Source organism: Schistocerca nitens, chromosome 12 (assembly GCF_023898315.1).
Source record: "Schistocerca nitens isolate TAMUIC-IGC-003100 chromosome 12, iqSchNite1.1, whole genome shotgun sequence".
In the NCBI taxonomy this organism is placed as follows: Eukaryota; Metazoa; Arthropoda; class Insecta; order Orthoptera; family Acrididae; genus Schistocerca; species Schistocerca nitens.
The window spans coordinates 111,786,828-111,807,332 of NC_064625.1; the positions used below are offsets into that span (position 1 = coordinate 111,786,828).

Genomic DNA, 20,505 nt, shown 5'->3' on the forward strand with positions numbered 1-20,505 from the left:
TGTTTGTGATGTCCTTCGGTTAGTTAGGTTTAACTAGTTCTAAGTTCTAGGGGACTAATGACCTCAGCAGTTGAGTCCCATAGTGCTCAGAGCCATTTGAACCACTATGGGACTTAACTTCTGAGGTCATCAGTCCCCTAGACTTAGAACTACTTAAACCTAACTAACCTAAGGACAGCACACACATCCATGCTCGAGGCAGGATTCGAACGTCCGACCGTAGCGGTCGTGCGGTTCCAGACTGAAGCGCCTACAACCGCAGGGCCACAACAGCCGGCTAAGGATTAAGGATTCATACTCATAGCACTGGAAGCTCAAAAACATAACAAAATAAATTTCTTTTACATGTAAAATTTCATCATTTTTTCACTTACTGTTGGCTGCATTTGTTGCTATAGGTACACTTTTCTACATAAGTAAGAGATATTCTTCCATGAATTTTGCACAGCGTACAAATCATACTTACAGGTGTAGGAAACACTAGAATTTTCCAAATCTATTAAAAACTGTGGTAAAAATTGAGGTAATTAACTAAAAAATTTGCGTTTTTTCTAAACACGAAGTTTAAAATGTAACAGCTCACTCATTTTTTTCATGCTGTTGTTGTTGTGGTCTTCAGTTCAGAGACTGGTTTGATGCAGCTCTCCATGCTACTCTATCCTGTGCAAGCTTCTTCAACTCCCAGTACCTACTTTTTTCATAAACTAAATAAATTCTAGAGTTTTATACGCCTGTAAGTGTGGTTTGTATTCTGTGCAAAATTCATCGAAGAATCTCTCTTACTTGTAAAGAGAATTATATCTATAGCAACAAATGCAACCAACAGTAAGTGAAAAAAATCATGAAATTTCACTTGCAAAAAAATGTATTTCGTTATGTTTTTGAACTTCCACTTCTATGAGTGTCAATTCTGTATCCTTCCTGGCCAAACTCACAAAGTTTTATGAATTTATTTGTAAAGTAGAGACAGTGGAAATTAAAATGTCCTGTGGTGCCTCTTCTACTCCAAGTTGGCCTGTTTGACGTCCCACCTCCCTTAAGGGAGAGTATCGTAAGTGTCTGCAACTGGAAGCATTCTGAAACATACTGGCGGTGCACGCCGTAGTGTTCCGAAAGAGACAGTGGAGGACATCAGACAAGAGTTCTTCAGAAGGCCACGTAAGTCACTTCGGCAGGCATCTAGCCAACTTAATGAACCCTGAGCAACACTGCATCGTGTAGAACAACAGCGTCTCCGTTTGCATGCTTACAAAGTGCAAATTATGCAATATCTGATGCCAAACGACAAACCACGCCGACAGTTTGCTACCGATATGCCACCGCGGTGGCCGAGCGGTTCTAGGCGCTTCAGTCCAGAACCGCGCGACTGCTACGGTCGCAGGTTCGAATCCTGCCTGGGGCATGGATGTGTGTGATGTCCTTAGGTTAGTTAGGTTTAAGTAGTTCTAAGTTCTAGGGGATTGATGATCTCAGATATTAAGTCCATAGTGCTCAAAGCCATTTTTGCTACGGATATGCTGCAACGTATTGACATGAATGACAGCTTCCTGGAAACATGTTTATTCACAGATGAAGCAACCTTTCATATTGGTTCAAATGGCTCTGAGCACTATGGGACTTAATTTCTAAGGTCATCAGTCCCCTAGAACTTAGAACTACTTAAACCTAACTAACCTAAGGACACCACACACATCCATGCCCGAGGCAGGATTGGAACCTGCGACCGTAGCGGTCGCGCGGTTCCAGACTGAAGCGCCTAGAACCGCTCGACCACACATGCCGGCGGAATATACATAATGAGTGTACCAGTCAGGTCGTAGACGCATCGATGACGACATATGGAAGTTTGCGTCGAGCCGTGAGTCCTGCACGAATAGCCAAACGGTAAGGCGCCGGCTCGCGATAAGCGCCAAGTCCGGGTTCGAGTCCTGGTCCGGCACAGATTTACATTGTCATTCCATTCCAGCTGATGGCAGTCCTTATTCGCAACTGCAATTTCATTTCATGTATCTCACTGAAAACGTTTATGACGGTCTTTAGCTGGCGTGGGCTAATGCACATGTACGACAGGATTGTTGGACTGTTCTCATTAAAAAAAAAACACACAGTGAATGAGCCAGTTTATCAGGGAATGTTGAAGCAGATTGTGCACCATCAGATACAAGACTTGCAACCCAAAGTCATCTTTCAGCAAGTTGGAGCTCCGTCGCTTTGGTCCACGGCTGTTCGCAACTTCCCGGATACGAAATTTCCCAGTCACTGGATCGGACACGTTCTCCCAACATTACCCCGCTGAATTTCTTCTTGTGGGCATTCGTGAAGGACGACGTGTATGCGACTAAACTTGTATATACTCCTATGTTAATACGATGTACTACTGATGTGAATGCAACAGTGACAGAGGACAAGCTATGAAGACCATGGCAAGAAACTGAATACAGACTCGATATTCTTCGTGCTATAAATGGTTCACTTGTTGAGGTGTACTGATGACTGTTAAATGAATTCTTTGAGACAACGGTCTTCAAGCAGCACGCAGCCGGAATCAAGTGTTTTTGTGGCCCACGATTCTCAGGCGTATATTATGACATCTTGAATTTAGAAACTAACGTCCGATTCAAAAAACGTCAGCTACCAAAACAATTTCTTGAGAATGTTGTTTTCCTGCTCAGTAACAAACAAAAATACTTTCCGTCAGTATTGGCACCCATGGTCGGCCACTGTCGGCATCATATTAGAAAGTCACGGATGTTTATTGTATCATAAAGCAGATAAGGAAACGCCCGACAGAAGTCATGGTCAGCTTTCATGTACTCTCCCTGTTTGACGTGGTCTCCCTGTTTACGAAGTTTCAGTGCAAGACACATGAAAACTGTTGGCCGCTCATTTCTCCCACGAAATTTTGAAATTATTTCGGCACGCTTTGACGACCACTTTACTGTGTAGGTGTACAAGGACGTGAAGTTACCTGTCTTACAGGGGGAGGTCACGACGTTGGGATCACAGATTTACTTCAAACTTTGTATGCCTTTAGCAAGCCATTAAAACAGCATAATATGAGAGCACACTGAAGCGCCAAAGGAACTGGTATAGGCTTTCATATTCAAATACAGAGATACAGGGTGTTTCAAAAATGACCGGTATATTTGAAACGGCAATAAAAACTAAACGAGCAGCGATAGAAATACACCGTTTGTTGCAATATGCTTGGGACAACAGTACATTTTCAGGCAGACAAACTTTCGAAATTACAGTAGTTACAATTTTCAACAACAGATGGCGCTGCGGTCTGGGAAACTCTATAGTACGATATTTTCCACATATCCACCATGCGTAGCAATAATATGGCGTAGTCTCTGAATGAAATTACCCGAAACCTTTGACAACGTGTCTGGCGGAATGGCTTCACATGCAGATGAGATGTACTGCTTCAGCTGTTCAATTGTTTCTGGATTCTGGCGGTACACCTGGTCTTTCAAGTGTCCCCACAGAAAGAAGTCACAGGGGTTCATGTCTGGCGAATAGGGAGGCCAATCCACGCCGCCTCCTGTATGTTTCGGATAGCCCAAAGCAATCACACGATCATCGAAATATTCATTCAGGAAATTAAAGACGTCGGCCGTGCGATGTGGCCGGGCACCATCTTGCATAAACCACGAGGTGTTCGCAGTGTCGTCTAAGGCAGTTTGTACCGCCACAAATTCACGAAGAATGTCCAGATAGCGTGATGCAGTAATCGTTTCGGATCTGAAAAATGGGCCAATGATTCCTTTGGAAGAAATGGCGGCCCAGACCAGTACTTTTTGAGGATGCAGGGACGATGGGACTGCAACATGGGGCTTTTCGGTTCCCCATATGCGCCAGTTCTGTTTATTGACGAAGCCGTCCAGGTAAAAATAAGCTTCGTCAGTAAACCAAATGCTGCCCACATGCATATCGCCGTCATCAATCCTGTGCACTATATCGTTAGCGAATGTCTCTCGTGCAGCAATGGTAGCGGCGCTGAGGGGTTGCCGCGTTTGAATTTTGTATGGATAGAGGTGTAAACTCTGGCGCATGAGACGATACATGGACGTTGGCGTCATTTGGACCGCAGCTGCAACACGGCGAACGGAAACCCGAGGCCGCTGTTGGATCACCTGCTGCACTAGCTGCGCGTTGCCCTCTGTGGTTGCCGTACGCGGTCGCCCTACCTTTCCAGCACGTTCATCCGTCACGTTCCCAGTCCGTTGAAATGTTTCAAACAGATCCTTTATTGTATCGCTTTTCGGTCCTTTGGTTACATTAAACCTCCGTTGAAAACTTCGTCTTGTTGAAACAACACTGTGTTCTAGGCGGTGGAATTCCAACACCAGAAAAATCCTCTGTTCTAAGGAATAAACCATGTTGTCTACAGCACACTTGCACGTTGTGAACAGCACACGCTTACAGCAGTAAGACGACGTACAGAATGGCGCACCCACAGACTGCGTTGTCTTCTATATCTTGCACATCACTTGCAGCGCCATCTGTTGTTGAAAATTGTAACTACTGTAATTTCGAAAGTTTGTCCGCCTGAAAATGTACTGTTGTCCCAAGCATATTGCAACAAACGGTGTATTTCTATCGCTGCTCGTTTAGTTTTTATTGCCGTTTCAAATATACCGGTCATTTTTGAAACACCCTGTATGTAAACAGATAGAAGCACGTTATCTAGATTTAAGTGAATTTGAACATGGTGTTATAGTCGGCGCAAGACCGATGGGACACAGCATCTCCGAGGTAGCGATGAAGTGGGGATTTTGCCGTATGTCCATTTCACGACTGTACCATGAATATCAGGAATCCGTAAAACATCAAATCCCCGACGTCGCTGGGGCAGAAAAAGATCCTGCAAGCATGGGACCGACGACGACTGAAGAGAATCGCTCAGCGTCAGAGAAGTGCAACCCTTTGCTGCTGATTTCAGTGCTGGGTCATCAACAATTGTCAGCGTGCGAACCACTCAATGAAACATCATCGATATGGGCTTTCGGAGCCGAAGGCCCACTTGTGTACTGTTGATGACTGCACGACGTAAAGCTTTACGCGTCGCCGGGGCATCAACACCGACATTGGACTGTTGATAACTGGAAACATGTTGCCTGGTCGGACGAGTCTCGTTTCAGATTGAATCGAGCGGATGGACGTGTAAGGATGTGGAGACAACCTCATGAGTACATGGACCTCGCATGTCAGCAAGGGACTGTTCAAATTGGTGGAGGCTCTGTGATCGTGTGCAGTTGGAGTGATATGGGACCCCTGATACGACTCTGACAGGTGACACGTACGTAAATAAGCATCCTGTCTGATCACCTGCTTCCATTCATGTCCATTGTGAATTCCGACGGACTTGGGCAATTCCAGCAGGACAACGCGACGCCCCACACGTCCAGAATTGCCACAGAGTGGCTCCAGGAACGCTTTTCTGAATTTATACACTTCCGCTGGCCACCAAACTCCCCAGACATGAACATTATTGAGCATATCTATGATGCCTTGCAACGTGCTGTTCAGAAGAGATGTCCACCCCCTCGTACTCATACGGATTTATGGACAGCCCTGCAGGATTCATGATATCAATTTGCTCCATCACTCCTTCAGACATTAGTCGAGCCCATGCCACGTCGTGCTGTGGCATTTCTGCGTGTTCACGAGGACCCTATACGATATTAGGTAGTTGTATCAGTTTCTTTGGCTCTTCGGTGTACAACTTGCTTCTGTCGTTCAGGCAGGCCAGACATTTTGTGAAATTTCAGCTTGCACTTGAGAATGGCTGTTAAGTCGAAATCATGATTATATGAAATAAAGTGAGCTGGGCTGGCCCCGGCTAATGCGTTGGTTTAAACCTTGACTGTTAGTCTGAGTTTGGTTTCCCGCAGTTATTGGGGTTATGCCATAGTTCTTCCTCTTTCTACATGTGGCAGCAGCGGTGTGTATCGATATTCGCACCTTGTACTATCTTTGGTCTGGTGCTGATAGTTTCTGGTTAGCCGGTGTGCGGTAGTCCGACGATTGGAGTGGATCAGCAAGCAAATCTCCGCGCAGCGCAGTGGGCCGGGCCCGCTGGCGGTCTCTACGCAGTGTCGGAGTGTGTGGAAGCTGTTCCGATTGCTACGGGGTTCGTGGCTCACCGACCCAGGACACCAAAGTTGAGTGGTGATTTAATTACCGGAGCCAGACTGTTCACATTGTGCCGTTGGTTTTCATGGTTGGCTGTTGGGGGTATTCCCGTGAGTAACAGCGAGTGTTCGAGTTGGCGAAAGTTTGCCCACCATCCGGTGGAGTTTATCTGTATTTTGGTTATCTGAATTCCAAGTGCACCAGCGGAATTTTCTGCCTTGTGGCCGTTAGCGCCGGCCGGAGTGGCCGTGCGGTTCTAGGCGCTACAGTCTGGAGCCGAGCGACCGCTACGGTCGCAGGTTCGAATCCTGCCTCGGGCATGGATGTGTGTGATGTCCTTAGGTTAGTTAGGTTTAATTAGTTCTAAGTTCTAGGCGACTGATGACGTCAGAAGTTAAGTCGCATAGTGCTCAGAGCCATTTAAACCATTTTTTTGGCCGTTAGCGTTCCGGTTACCTGACCTGGCCGCTGACGTAAAATTCAGGCAGTGTCCTTTCCTCACCGTGTTGTCGCTGTCCAACACGTGTGTGTAGTTTTGACAGCTTATGCATGCTTGGTTGTGGGCGGCTACGCCTTTTAAGTTTTGGCTTTGGAGTTCCTCCAGCACTGGTCGGGTGGAAAGCAAGTTGTCTTGTCGGGGGGTCCGTTGACTGTCTCGTGGTTGCGTTGCCGGCGGATCGGATATAGTTGAGCCGATTACCTGTACTGCCTTTCATTATTCGTGTATTTTAATGGCTCATAGCCGATGGTTTGAATTGGTATGCTTTTAGTTGGCTTTTAAATAATTGGCCTTCAGCCGTTTTAAAATTTAAATTCCTTACTTGATAAATCTTGGATTGTTTCGGCCTTCAGCTTGTGTAAAATATTGTTTAAAGATTAAGCTTTGGGCCTTCTGCCGACTAAAAATTATTTTAGTTGTTTTAAGTAATGGGCCTTCAGCCGTTTTTAAATTAAAGTTCTTGTCTTTCAAGTATCAGACTGTGTGGGGCCTTCAGCCTAATTGAAGATAAGGCCTTCTGCCTTGTGTTTTTTTTTTTAATTAATTTTACCTGCAGTCTTAAATCATGGGCCTTCGGCTGTCTTTAAATTAAACTTGTTTCCTTTTCAAATGTTAGATTTGTTGCGCCTTCAGCCAAGTTATAGAACTTACTTACGTGAGGCCTTCTGCCTTCTAAATATTCTGTTTTGAGTCTGATTTTTAAGTTAAAGGCTTTCAGTTGTTTTTAAATTTAAGTGATTGTGCACTTAAGGCATAAAATACTGTGGCCTATTCAGCCGATAACTAAGTTCAAAAATTTTTGCTGTATTGTTGGCCAACTAAATAAAGTTATATGCGTTTGAGTGTAACTGACAGCCCCTTTTTGGCCCCTTTCCCGTTACGACAGGCGGGCTCACCAGTCGAGTCTGCGGCCACACGGACACGGCGAGCTTGCGAGGCGTACGAGAAAGACAGGTCGTGGCCCTTACGTCACAGCACGTGACACTGCAGGTGTTCGAATGCCAGCCGCCGTCTCCGGAGGGGAGCGAGTAACAATTTCAGACGAGTTTAGTGATTATCGACTGCTCGTTTAATTGCTTGGAAGTTCTCGATAGCACACGACAAAATTAAGACCTTTAGTCGGTATCTTTCCAGTTGAATATTGAACTCCTGTGGGCCCTGCACGGAGCCGATCGTTCACGAAGTGTGGCGGACAAACCGACTAGTGTGACGTCACAAGTCCGTTGCAGGGCCCGTACATCTCGTTGGCTCCGCGAGTTCAGAAATGACGTTACAGGACTCGTTGGCGAGTATACGGCGCTATTTCTGATGTCTACCGAGAACACGACAGCACTGAAGCCGCATTCTGTGGAAAACTGGCACTTACAACGTCTTCCGTTTACGCTCTACATTTGATAGTTCAAGTGGCTCTGAACACTATGGGACTTAACTTATGAGGTCATCAGTCCCCTAGAACTTAGAACTACTTAAACCTAACTAACCTAAGGACATCACACACATCCATGCCCAAGGCAGGATTCGAACCTGCGACCGTAGCGGTCACGCGGTTACGGACTGAAGCGCCTAGAACCGCTCGGCCACCCAGGTCGGCTCTACATTTGCGATTCTGTCTGATATTCCACGATGCGTTTCAATACAAGTACAATTACTACTGTTAATCATTCGCTCACACAGTCAACAGAATGACACTTCGTCTGGCAATTAGGTGTCGCAACTTTTGGATCGCCGACGGTTGCAGCAACTGGAAACACAGAACAGCTCGACGCAATGTTCCGAATGGTGCCGAAATTTAACGATCGGTACTCAGGGGCCGACGGCCAACTTACCAGCCCTACAGTCATGGACTGTGCGGCTGGTCCCAGCGGAGGTTCGAATCCGCCCTCGGGCATGGGTGCGTGTGGTTGTCCTTAGGATAATTTAGGTTAAGTAGTGTGTAAGCTTAGGGACTGATGACCTTAGCAGTTAAGTCCCATAAGATTTCACACACATTTTAACATTTTGTACCACACCCTAACCACAGAATACGGAATGGAAACTCGGCTGTAATCCACACGCCAAAATTTAGTGTGCACGTCCGAAGTCTGTCATATTGAAACCGAGTAAACAGCTGTGTCTGAAGCGAAAAGCGAAAGGGTTCGTCTTGTTTATTTTATTAATTGCGGATATTAGCTGCTAGGCTTACCTACAGCTAAACAGTTGTTTGATGCACTGTTAGAAATATACAGTGATCAGTAGTAAGACAAGAGACCACACAGGAAAGTAACGAGCGGTCCCCACAAAGCAGCTGATAGCGTTACGGTATGTTAATTTTTACTTTCGGACCGTCCAGTTACAGCTAGACGAAGCACTATTTTCATGCCATAAGCGTTTCGCCTCTATTGTTTGCAAGGCACTTTTAGTGACAGCTTTCGTGGCTGTTGTTCTACATGTTATGTTTTTGTTCCATTTTTGGCGCTAGTAATGCTCTTATAACTGCCATTCGAAGTTTTGTTTTTCCGACTTCACAGAAGTAGGAATTTAATATTTGTTCAAATGGCTCTGAGCACTATGGGACTTAACATCTATGGTCATCAGTCCCCTAGAACTTAGAACTACTTAAACCTAACTAACCTAAGGACAGCACACAACACCCAGCCATCACGAGGCAGAGAAAATCCCTGACCCCGCCGGGAATCGAACCCGGGAACCCGGGCGTGGGAAGCGAGAACGCTACCGCACGACCACGAGATGCGGGCTAATATTTGTTTTATATTATGTTGAAGATGTTACTACAGCTGATAGCAGTACACGAGAGAAAAGAGTTTTTCCGATTTTCTTGCTGTAAACAATAAAAGTTCATTAAACTGTAAAAAAATACCGTATGTAAATGAAGCAAACCTACATCAATTTCTAGAGTTAGTTTTTAAGTAGAGGTTCACCTTCTCATGTAAAAAGCTAAAAACAACTTGTTTCTCATTTATGGGTTTTCTTCGCTACTGTACAAAATACTTTTCATTCCATTCTAAGGAAACCAATTGGCGCACAAAATTCATTTTTTTTTCTTATGTTATACTTTGATATCACAATTCCATGATGAAATGTCTATTCTTTCCATACTGTCCACAGGTACTGGGATACTTAAGTTCCAAGTACTATGCCGCATAAAATTCGAATGGTTTGTGATCGCTGGCTATTTTACGTTTGCTTCATTTTCTGTGATACGTTGCTCTGTACTAAATGTAGCTAATATATAGAAATTGTTTTTAAAGTTGGAGGGAAAGCCACCTCACGGTACAGTATACTAAAAAGTAGAAGTTAAAGTATTTTATTTGAGCATGTTATGCAATCTCATGCACGTTTCTGACATTTGTGGTCGCGATTTATTATTGTACTTACTGCTGGACAAAATGATGAAGACATTCCACGCCAGCAGTTACATAATGCAAAAGCTGTCATGTCTCATATTTAGGACGAAGTTTGACTAAAGTTTCTTTGCGACATTTACCAACTCTCGTTTATTAAACGAATATGATTCATATTACGTAATATGTTAGAATGAACTGGGCCTAATTGAAGACATTTAAATTACCTTTTAATGCAGCCTATTGTCTAGCGTATGGTGCAATTTTACTATCATATCTACACTCCTGGAAATTGAAATAAGAACACCGTGAATTCATTGTCCCAGGAAGGGGAAACGTTATTGACACATTCCTGGGGTCAGATACATCACATGATCACACTGACAGAACCACAGGCACATAGACACAGGCAACAGAGCATGCACAATGTCGGCACTAGTACAGTGTATATCCACCTTTCGCAGCAATGCAGGCTGCTATTCTCCCATGGAGACGATCGTAGAGATGCTGGATGTAGTCCTGTGGAACGGCTTGCCATGCCGTTTCCACCTGGCGCCTCAGTTGGACCAGCGTTCGTGCTGGACGTGCAGACCGCGTGAGACGACGCTTCATCCAGTCCCAAACATGCTCAATGGGGGACAGATCCGGAGATCTTGCTGGCCAGGGTAGTTGACTTACACCTTCTAGAGCACGTTGGGTGGCACGGGATACATGCGGACGTGCATTGTCCTGTCGGAACAGCAAGTTCCCTTGCCGGTCTAGGAATGGTAGAACGATGGGTTCGATGACGGTTTGGATGTACCGTGCACTATTCAGTGTCCCCTCGACGATCACCAGTGGTGTACGGCCAGTGTAGGAGATCGCTCCCCACACCATGATGCCGGGTGTTGGCCCTGTGTGCCTCGGTCGTATGCAGTCCTGATTGTGGCGCTCACCTGCACGGCGCCAAATACGCATACGACCATCATTGGCACCAAGGCAGAAGCGACTCTCATCGCTGAAGACGACACGTCTCCATTCGTCCCTCCATTCACGCCTGTCACGACACCACTGGAGGCGGGCTGCACGATGTTGGGGCGTGAGCGGAAGACGGCCTAACGGTGTGCGGGACCGTAGCCCAGCTTCATGGAGACGGTTGCGAATGGTCCTCGCCGATACCCCAGGAGCAACAGTGTCCCTAATTTGCTGGGAAGTGGCGGTGCGGTCCCCTACGGCACTGCGTAGGATCCTACGGTCTTGGCGTGCATCCGTGCGTCGCTGCGGTCCGGTCCCAGGTCGACGGGCACGTGCACCTTCCGCCGACCACTGGCGACAACATCGATGTACTGTGGAGACCTCACGCCCCACGTGTTGAGCAATTCGGCGGTACGTCCACCCGTCCTCCCGCATGCCCACTATACGCCCTCGCTCAAAGTCCGTCAACTGCACATACGGTTCACGTCCACGCTGTCGCGGCATGCTACCAGTGTTAAAGACTGCGATGGAGCTCCGTATGCCACGGCAAACTGGCTGACACTGACGGCGGCGGTGCACAAATGCTGCGCAGCTAGCGCCATTCGACGGCCAACACCGCGGTTCCTGGTGTGTCCGCTGTGCCGTGCGTGTGATCATTGCTTGTACAGCCCTCTCGCAGTGTCCGGAGCAAGTATGGTGGGTCTGACACACCGGTGTCAATGTGTTCTTTTTTCCATTTCCAGGAGTGTACTTTGGTTTCTTTCCTGAGCACTGAAACGAGGAAGGTATGAAAGGGACACGCTGTATTTAATACAATACGGAATCGTAGTGTGCGCTCACCATTATCAGCCGTATCTTTCATTCGATTTCCCCCACGTTCGCGTAGTTAGTCTCCTGACTCCCCCCCCCCCATCCTTTTTTTCTGTTGAGGTTGTTTCACTTTCTGTCTTGCCTTACTCATCTTCCCACAGAATGCGAATTCTTAGCTAATTTCGAGACTAGGTTTTCATGCTACTTTTTCTGGAAGTTATCTATGATATTTGGAAACTGGTGTACATAAAAATACGAACGCTTTCACAATAATGTTTGCGTGTGAAGTCTTGAACGCCATGACAACTCTCTTGTGTCCGCACCCGCTTTGGAAGGAACTGTGGCATTGTTAAGGTCGTTTCATTTCATATTTCTCGTGAAAAATTCGAAACGTTGGACGAGCGCCTTAAATCGAAAACATTCCGTGACTCAAGTTGTGCTTCGTCTGTCCTCCATATAATTGGGCGACTAGCTATATCAGGCCGGCCGGAGTGGCCGTGCGTTTCTAGGCGCTACAGTCTGGAACCGCGTGACCGCTACGGTCGCAGGTTCGAATCCTGCTTCGGGCATGGATGTGTGTGATGTCCTTAGGTTAGTTAGGTTTAAGTAGTTCTAAGTTCTAGGGGACTGATAACCACAGCAGTTAAGTCCCATAGTGCTCAGAGCCATTTAGCTATATCAGACTAGAGATGGGTCGTTCGCGAACCAACGGGTCCAAAGGAATGGTTCACCAAGGTGAACGGAAGGAGCGAGGAACGAATTCTAAGGACGGTCTTTCACAGTTCACTTCGGTCGCGGTTTTCTACTTACAGTTCCCGGGAACGGGAAACGGTCGGTCTCGTTCCCGCAACGGCACGTCTGCCGGTCTCGTTCCAGTCTCGGTCCCAATGTCTGCCTGCCTCGGTCTCGTTCGGCCGGGCTCGTCCTTCTTCGCGTGGCCACTCGTCGCAGTTCCACTGACGACTGCTCATAGTTCAGTATCGAATTGTTCGTTTCGTTCACTTCGTACGCCAGTTCTAGATCTGTTTCAAACCTTTTTTGAATTCTAAACTTCTGGTTCTTTTCATATTCTATTCAGCGTCCAAAACCGGTAATTAAAATGTATTTTATAATTACGTAAATTACACAAAAATTACGTGGTATGTAATACATACATCTTTTTAGGTAACGAAACGGCATATCAGTTTACTTCACTATTTCGATAAACAGCAGAAGAAATGCCTGTAAAAAGGCATGATTTTTTTGTTGTTACACATGCAAAGGAAGTCAGCACGGCACACAAGAGTGGCCATTTTCCGTCTTTTTTTTGATCTAAGATAAAAGAGCATGTTCATTGTTATGGAAGGCAGACCTACTTACAACCGAATGAAGCCCGCGCTCCATAATCGAGTGTCTGCTGTCATATTTTGTAAAGAGAATATGATAACTTCTACAGTATTATTTCAGTGGTACAGGGCGGCGCACGAAAAATCGGCTCCAATTGCTCATTGTCGCCCACCAATCACCATCTATTGTTTCGAAGTTGTTTGCATTAGCTTATTTGTTATTTCTTCACTCCCTAATTATTACATGTTTATCTGTTCTGCTCGCAGCGGTCAACAAATCGTGAGTAACTGGCGAGCAGTGTGTACTCGGGGCCGGTTTTTCGTGCGCCACCTTATGTTATTTCACTGTGATCAGCCACATAACGCTACAGTTGGCTGAACGAGATGTTTTGCAGAATCACGAAAATTAAAAGTGTGTGAGAATTCTGCTGTAAATAAAAACTGTGTACTCTATGGGGGAGGCAAGTGCCCCCTCTTGGCACCTTCCATCTTCAGTCACCTATGCTACTAATTTTTAGGTTTTTAAAGAACCATATACCAAGCACAAACGAACGGTGAACGAGTGACAATGAACAGTTCCCAAAAAAGAGCGATCACCAGTGAACTAGTTCCCAAGGATGAACGAGTTTGCCCACCTCTATATCACACCAACTGTGTGGTTGGATTGATGCTTTTCTAGCAAACAGAACACAGTAGCAAAAGATGTAAGCGTGGATATTCCTATTGGTGACTGAGCACGGTGTATTGGCCTACATTACATCAATATTGCGTCATATACAGAAAAATAATTATAGCTATTACAAATCAGTGATGGGTACATTTGGGGGCTACCCCCCCCCCCCCTCCTTGCAAGGCCGCCCGCATTGCCTCCCCCCCCCCCCCCCCAGCCAATCAGCCCGCACGCTATTCGTTCGTTTCTTTCGTCAGTCGACTCGCTTGAATCGAGTTATCGAGGAGTTCTACTTTCCTACGTAGCACGCGCGTCCGTGTCATCGTGTTTTATACGTTTCTGTGTGGCACATAGATAGCAAACACACACCTACGACAAAAGTCGTGGCCATTCTAGAGATCTCGATACGTTATTCTGTCTGGCATTTGTCCGAGAAAAGTTTACAATATTCTACTGTTTCGTGATTAAAAAGAGAGTAATGAGAGAGATTCCTCAATACAAGCAAACGAGCATAAACGCCCTTAATCATCGTGATTCTTTAATGCAAACGCTGTCTGTTGGTCCTAGATATGACTTCCTACTTTGGACACGCTGTACAAGATATTTGCTTGTCTAGCTGCATCTATTGCTACAGTAGTAAGAAGTTTTTCAACATTGCGGCGTACAAAGACATGGCTGAGGTCGACAACGAAGGAAGATCCGCTTAATGGCTTAGCTCTGTTGAACACTGACCCTGACACTGATTGTCCTATTGACGGTGAAATTAACCAATTTTCCAGGAAGAATAGGAGCATAGAATTCATCACATAAGGAAGAGAACCACAACCGTAACTTTTTTATATCGTAAGATGGCATGGTCTTGTATATATGTATAATCAGTTTAAATAAAACTTTCTTAAACCTTGCATGTGATTTGACTATTTTTTATTGCGGCAAAAGTAAAGGTAGCTCAAGATGTCTTTAGTGCCCCCGCGAGGTCTTTCTGTATCCGCCATTGTTAAAAATCGTATATGTTTCAGTTGACTGGTATCTCCAACTATAGGTGGCAAGAGTAACAAGCCATTAATGCATATTTCCCCTTGAGCAGCAGGTCAGGTCCAGAATCGTTGTCGACGGGACGTTAAACACTAACCACCATCAGGTCCAGAAGTGTAGAGGCGTGGCCGCAAAAGGGGCAGTCTATACTAACAGGCGTAGCCCACTTGGTGGTGCAGTTACACTGTGCAGAAAACATCAGGTCGGAAAGTTTGTGACATGTTTGTAGGTAGACTGTTTGGTGCAGAGAAAACACAACCAGCACACTGAGGTGTGTTCATGCTATGGTACTACACATAAAAATATCTGCACCGCAGTTGGTGCTGTTTTACACAGAGGAGTCGCAACGCTAGAAAATTGTAGCGAAATACAGGATGACCTGCGAAGATCATCGTTTGGTGCAGGAAGTGTCAATTTACCTTCAATACAAACAAATGTATTGCGAATACATAGAAATGCCATTTATTGCATGATTACAGGACTGCAGAACAATCAGTGGAAGCAATTACTTTCATAAAATATCTAGGAGTATCTGTACAGGGCATCTGAAATGGAACGACCATATAAAATCAATCACGAGTAAGGTAGATGATCAATCTTTCGGGCTTTAGGTTCTTCGCACATATCTCACACTTGTCCGGTCCGGTCTCACAACGTGCCAGCCGTAGACAAGAAATAAACGTTATCAAATAGCAAGTCAAATCACGAAGTAATGTACAAGCGCCATACCAGTGATGAATAGTAAGTTACGTATTACATGCTCGGGTCAAATATATCTTGATAAATTACGCTCGTATTGTTTGGCTCATATTCTTTTATTGTATGAAACAAAGTGCCTTAATATTTAGTTCCACATTTACTTATCAACCATATGGAAAAATATTTACCCATCACCAATGTTGTTTCGTCACGTATGGTCTTTTATTATGTGTACATTAGTTATATGTAGTACCATATGTATGTATGTTTCTTAACATGTCAACCATACTTTATGATATCTCTTGTACATTGCTCATGACGACATCGACTGCATACAAAAACTTAAAGATGTATGAACAAATAAACCAAAAATAGATTTTATTGCACAAATAGCGAAAGCAAACTATGTAACAATTCTCTGTGAACGTTACATAACATTTCATATTATTAAGCGTTTTAAATATATATCGCAAAAAGCTTTTTACACATTCCATGTAGCGGTATCGGTCTGAGTTTTGGAAAGGTTTTCGAAAATTGTGCAAGTACTACTTTTTTAATATCGTGTACTGCGGAACACGATACAATCGAGTTCATCGTGGCGGGAAAAAAATAGATTATCTGCAAGTGAATCGTTTCTCGCGATTTAGATCGACTCTGAAATTACTCCTATTACTGCTACCTCCGACTCCTGAAAAAAATCGACTTTAACAAATGTCTACATGACAGGAGGGTATGCCTATTTACAGTTTCTTTGCTCTCACGAGAACAATCGAGTTAATTAGGATTATCCAACAAAAGCAATCGTAAACGATACGAAACAGGTTTAAAGTCCAAGACCAACTGATACTATCCTGCAGATTCGATCACTGAAAGATTTCTCACAACTTCAGATTTTTGCAGACCTGTTACTGTATAGTAAGCACCCGATTTTATGACTCTATAGCTGTACTACTCATCAGTTATTCCTCAGTCCGTTCCGACCATAATGAAAATATTATTCATATTCATAGCCTGCTCGAGATTTCAAGGGATTCTTGCTAAACTGATTTTTTAAAGAATTTAATGTGAAATTCTTTTGAGCACAAGTTACTATATAGCAGCTCATAATTATAACAATGCCGTTAACACAAAAATGTGCGTGTAACTCACCGCCGATTCTCACTAACTCTTCGTGTCCATAGCCAAATGGCAGAAATGTACTTCCTTTTGCTTTGTGTCTTAAGATCATTGGGTAGTATTGACTGATGATTAACACTGAACTATTGCACTATTCCTGTTTAATCGCATCTTAAAGTTATTAGTTTCTTATAGCCAAAGTGCAATTCTGTGAATAAAGAACATAAAAAAAAGGAAATTTCAAGAGTTCAAATGATGAAAAACCAAGTTGTAAGGCATTCTCGCAAGGAGTTCGTGTGAACAGAAAAATATGAATGTGTGTCATGCGTTCCCGGTGATCAGATTCCAGTAATTTTCAGAGGATAGCCGGTATAGTGGTTCGGAAGTTTTTCCTCGTTTCCGCAGATTTTGAATTTAAGCCTCTGACATGCAGTCAGTTATTCAACTATAGAAAGAATACAATCTGTGTAAAAAGGTGACATCTGAATGCCCAAAAAACGTAAAGCACATTTATTACGTCGATTCTCGCCATCATTTGATGAGCCACCTGATGAATGTTACTGAAACTAACATTTATTAAAAATACAAGGTAATTTTGGAGATGAAACAATGGAAACATGTTTCGACGGACAAGAGTTTCATACAGGTACTCACTTTGTTGTTCGGATGCTATTTCTTGATTCTATCGCCACACGAAACCTAATAACTTCACTAGTGGACTAGGCTCTGACAACACAGCCGAAACTGAGAATACCATCACATTCACGTATGTCCGCCTTAAGCGAAGTGCGCGCCACGAATGTGGGGGCGTGGAAGCTTGAATTGCCGCAAGCAGTAACAGTATTCGCTACAGTAGGCAAAGATGTTATTAGGTACGCTTTAAACTCTTTGGTAAAGTCAACGTTTGATCAAATCCCGTTTTATTACATTTTTCCTACAAACAGCGGAAATGTAATAAATATGACATTAAATTATAGAAACAGTTTTCTGGTTAGAAGTTTCAACTTTCTGTAACCATTTTGTTTCTGCCTATGAAGTTTTCTCTCTGTATTTACTTCTCTTAGCTGTGATTTCTACATGCTTTTTCCTTATTTAAAATAATTTTTCGTAGCCGGGTGGTTCTTTGCTATTTTTCGGCAGCTGAAATACTGAATTACTTATTTGCTTCAACGTTCAACATATTTCTAACATAGACGTTGTCATTTGTTACTGCATTTTTATCTTTGCCTATCGGTTTGCAGAAAGTAATATTTTTATTTGTTTACGCCTTATGGCGTGGTATAGGAGGTGAAGGAAAATTATTTGCGACGTTTATTATCACGTTACAATGGTGTGGGGCTTAATAAAGTAAGTGGGAAGTGTATACCCCAAAGGTTTCGCTTCAGTTCTTCCAATAAGTGATAATAGAGTTCATTTTCACAATTTTAATGTACCAGGGTGAATGGAAAGCGCGAAATGTCATTTTTAGAATTTATCTGTAGGACTAGAGATATACGTTGATTCCAAACAACTAATGGATAATTACTGTAAAGAAGATTGTTAAAGTTTCGTTCAAAAGCGTTGCATACCGACTATTGGTTAATATTTCCATGTTTTGCCATACTCATTTTAAGGTTCGGCTTAAAAGCTGGTGTTGCTGGCGGTGCTGTTTATTACACGGTAGAACAAGGCGTATGGAATGACAGCAACCGTACGACCGAACTTCATCGTAGAATACAAGAAAATATGAGACCATTAATACAACAGATACCAATAGATATGAAGGTAAGGGTTGCAGGCTACCTTTATTGCGATTCTGTGTTACGTAAATGTCATTTGTAATAGCATAATAATAAAGATAGGCCTTCAGATCCTGTTTTTCCAGTGTAGTATGAGAGTTTGCCTTTTCGGTACACACAAACACAAATTGATTAAATAGAACGTTCAATTATGGAAAGAAGATACGTAGTAACAAGCCAATAAACCTAATATTCTGTTGATCAGTGGAACTGGAACCCATAGCTACTCAGTATGATCACAGATGGGTCACTGTATTTTCAGAAGCTCTGTCTTAAAATCACATAGAAATAAACTTTTTTTTTACATGTTACAACACACTGTGCAAATTGTTACAGATAATTATTGCCCTGCAGAGTAATCCAGGTGAAAACAAATTTCACGAATTTTGTATTATAGAATATATATACGTTAAAATGAAATGAAATTCATGTGAACTAGGAGACCCTCCTCCCCTGTCATACAGTGAAATTGTTTCTGTGTTTTTACACTTACACATCCGAGTAAATTTCTTTATTTCTGAAATAAAAATGCAGAATTTCAAGTCTGAATAACATTTAGTGATTTCAAAGTAGCTCAGGTGTAATCTACCCATTGCAAACGGCGTTTACCTGCTGCCCCAAGTCTCTGTTGTTATTAATGTTTTACTTACTTCCCAATTAGCTTCTCATTTTTACTGTTTTTATCTGTTAAGTGCGGGTAGTTCATTAACATCCAGGAAAAGTGACCCAGTCAACAAGTTAACACCTTTTTGTTGAAATTCTACTTAACAAATGAGTTACAGTTACATGAAACAACTGCAGGTTCTTCAGTTTGATTACAATCTGGCATGTAAATTGGAATATTTATTTTCAATAACATGTTGATATTTTATTTGACCAAGCTGTAACTTAAAATTATTAAATTCATAAAATTTTCACTAGAAGCTTCAATACATCACATATACAACCAGTCTTTTAACCTAAGTCATTGTACAGAAAGCTATAGTACTCTGACAGGTATAACATTCCAGTTACGTAATTTCTGATGCTACATGCTCACTCTGAATTCCCAATTGCTACAGAATGTTTTGAGAACTGTTTTGTTTCAGTTATCGTGTGAATATAGTTATACCATTTCTGATGGAAAACACAAGTATTTAACACATCTTAATGACCATGTGGATTTTGTAACATACAGTCATTAATTTGCATTACAGGTCCCAGAATTGCCCAAAAGTGGAGAGCTGTCTCATGGTGCGCAACACCTGTGGAATTCCGGAGTGAAGGCAACATTTAGTTTCCTGGGTGACCTGCCTTCACTGTTGACAGGCTGGAGCATACAAGGATACCGAGTGCTCAGAGAACAGTTGTCCAGCAGCCAGCAGACAAATCAGCAGGCACATAGCACTGACAAGAAAGAGTGATATTTCTAATTTTTGTCTTGTAAATAGTCAAAGTGTAAAATAAACTGTTGTCACATTCAGATGAAAGCATCCTAAATTAAAAAATCCTTTATTACAAATTAAATAGAAAGTTTATGGAAATTTGTCTTTGAATATGTGAATAGTGGGCCAAACTTTCATATGAAGCAGGAGTGAAAAAAAGCAACGGAATGAAAAACATTGTGTCATAATGTTACGAATGATTGAGGAGATAATGCTGTGCTTAGTAATTCACAAATTATGTAGGAAGAGTTGACATATATAAATTACCTGCCATAAAGTTATCTATAGCCTGGGGTGAAAGGAGAGAGAAAATAATAAAAGACTATCTTTCAACAGCCTGATGTTCCTTAACTTGCTGCACAAATTGTCATCATGGATTTAACCAAACCTGATAATGAAGGCTATTATTGTTATTGGAATCTGATGTTTCAAATTAAGCTACATAGTTTTACCCAATGACTGCTGTATGTTGCAAAAGACTTCAGAACCTTGTTCATGTTGAGTTTGATAAATGGAAAAAATATGTGATAAGATTTTATACTCACATCACTTCTTGGCAGATCTAATTGTAAAGTATATGTAAGAGGTCATGGCATTTCAGATCATTACTATGAGATGATAAAGCCGAAGACAAGTTCAGTAAAACCACAAGATTTTCGTACTCTTTTAGAGCATCGGCAAATCAGACGGGGGAGGGCGTGGGGGGGTGAAGT

At 43.1% G+C, this 20,505-nt stretch overlaps 1 protein-coding gene across 1 annotated transcript; it reads left to right on the forward strand.

Annotated features, from left to right (window-relative positions):
- Positions 1 to 17,783: 17,783 nt before the first annotated feature.
- LOC126215135 (MICOS complex subunit MIC13 homolog QIL1) lies at positions 17,784 to 19,891 on the forward strand. Its single transcript, XM_049941798.1, has 3 exons — positions 17,784 to 17,937; positions 18,204 to 18,354; positions 19,565 to 19,891. The coding sequence occupies exons 1-3, from the start codon at positions 17,918 to 17,920 to the stop codon at positions 19,769 to 19,771; spliced, it is 378 nt and encodes a 125-aa protein (XP_049797755.1). The 5' UTR covers positions 17,784 to 17,917; the 3' UTR covers positions 19,772 to 19,891.
- The last annotated feature ends 614 nt before the right edge of the window (positions 19,892 to 20,505 follow it).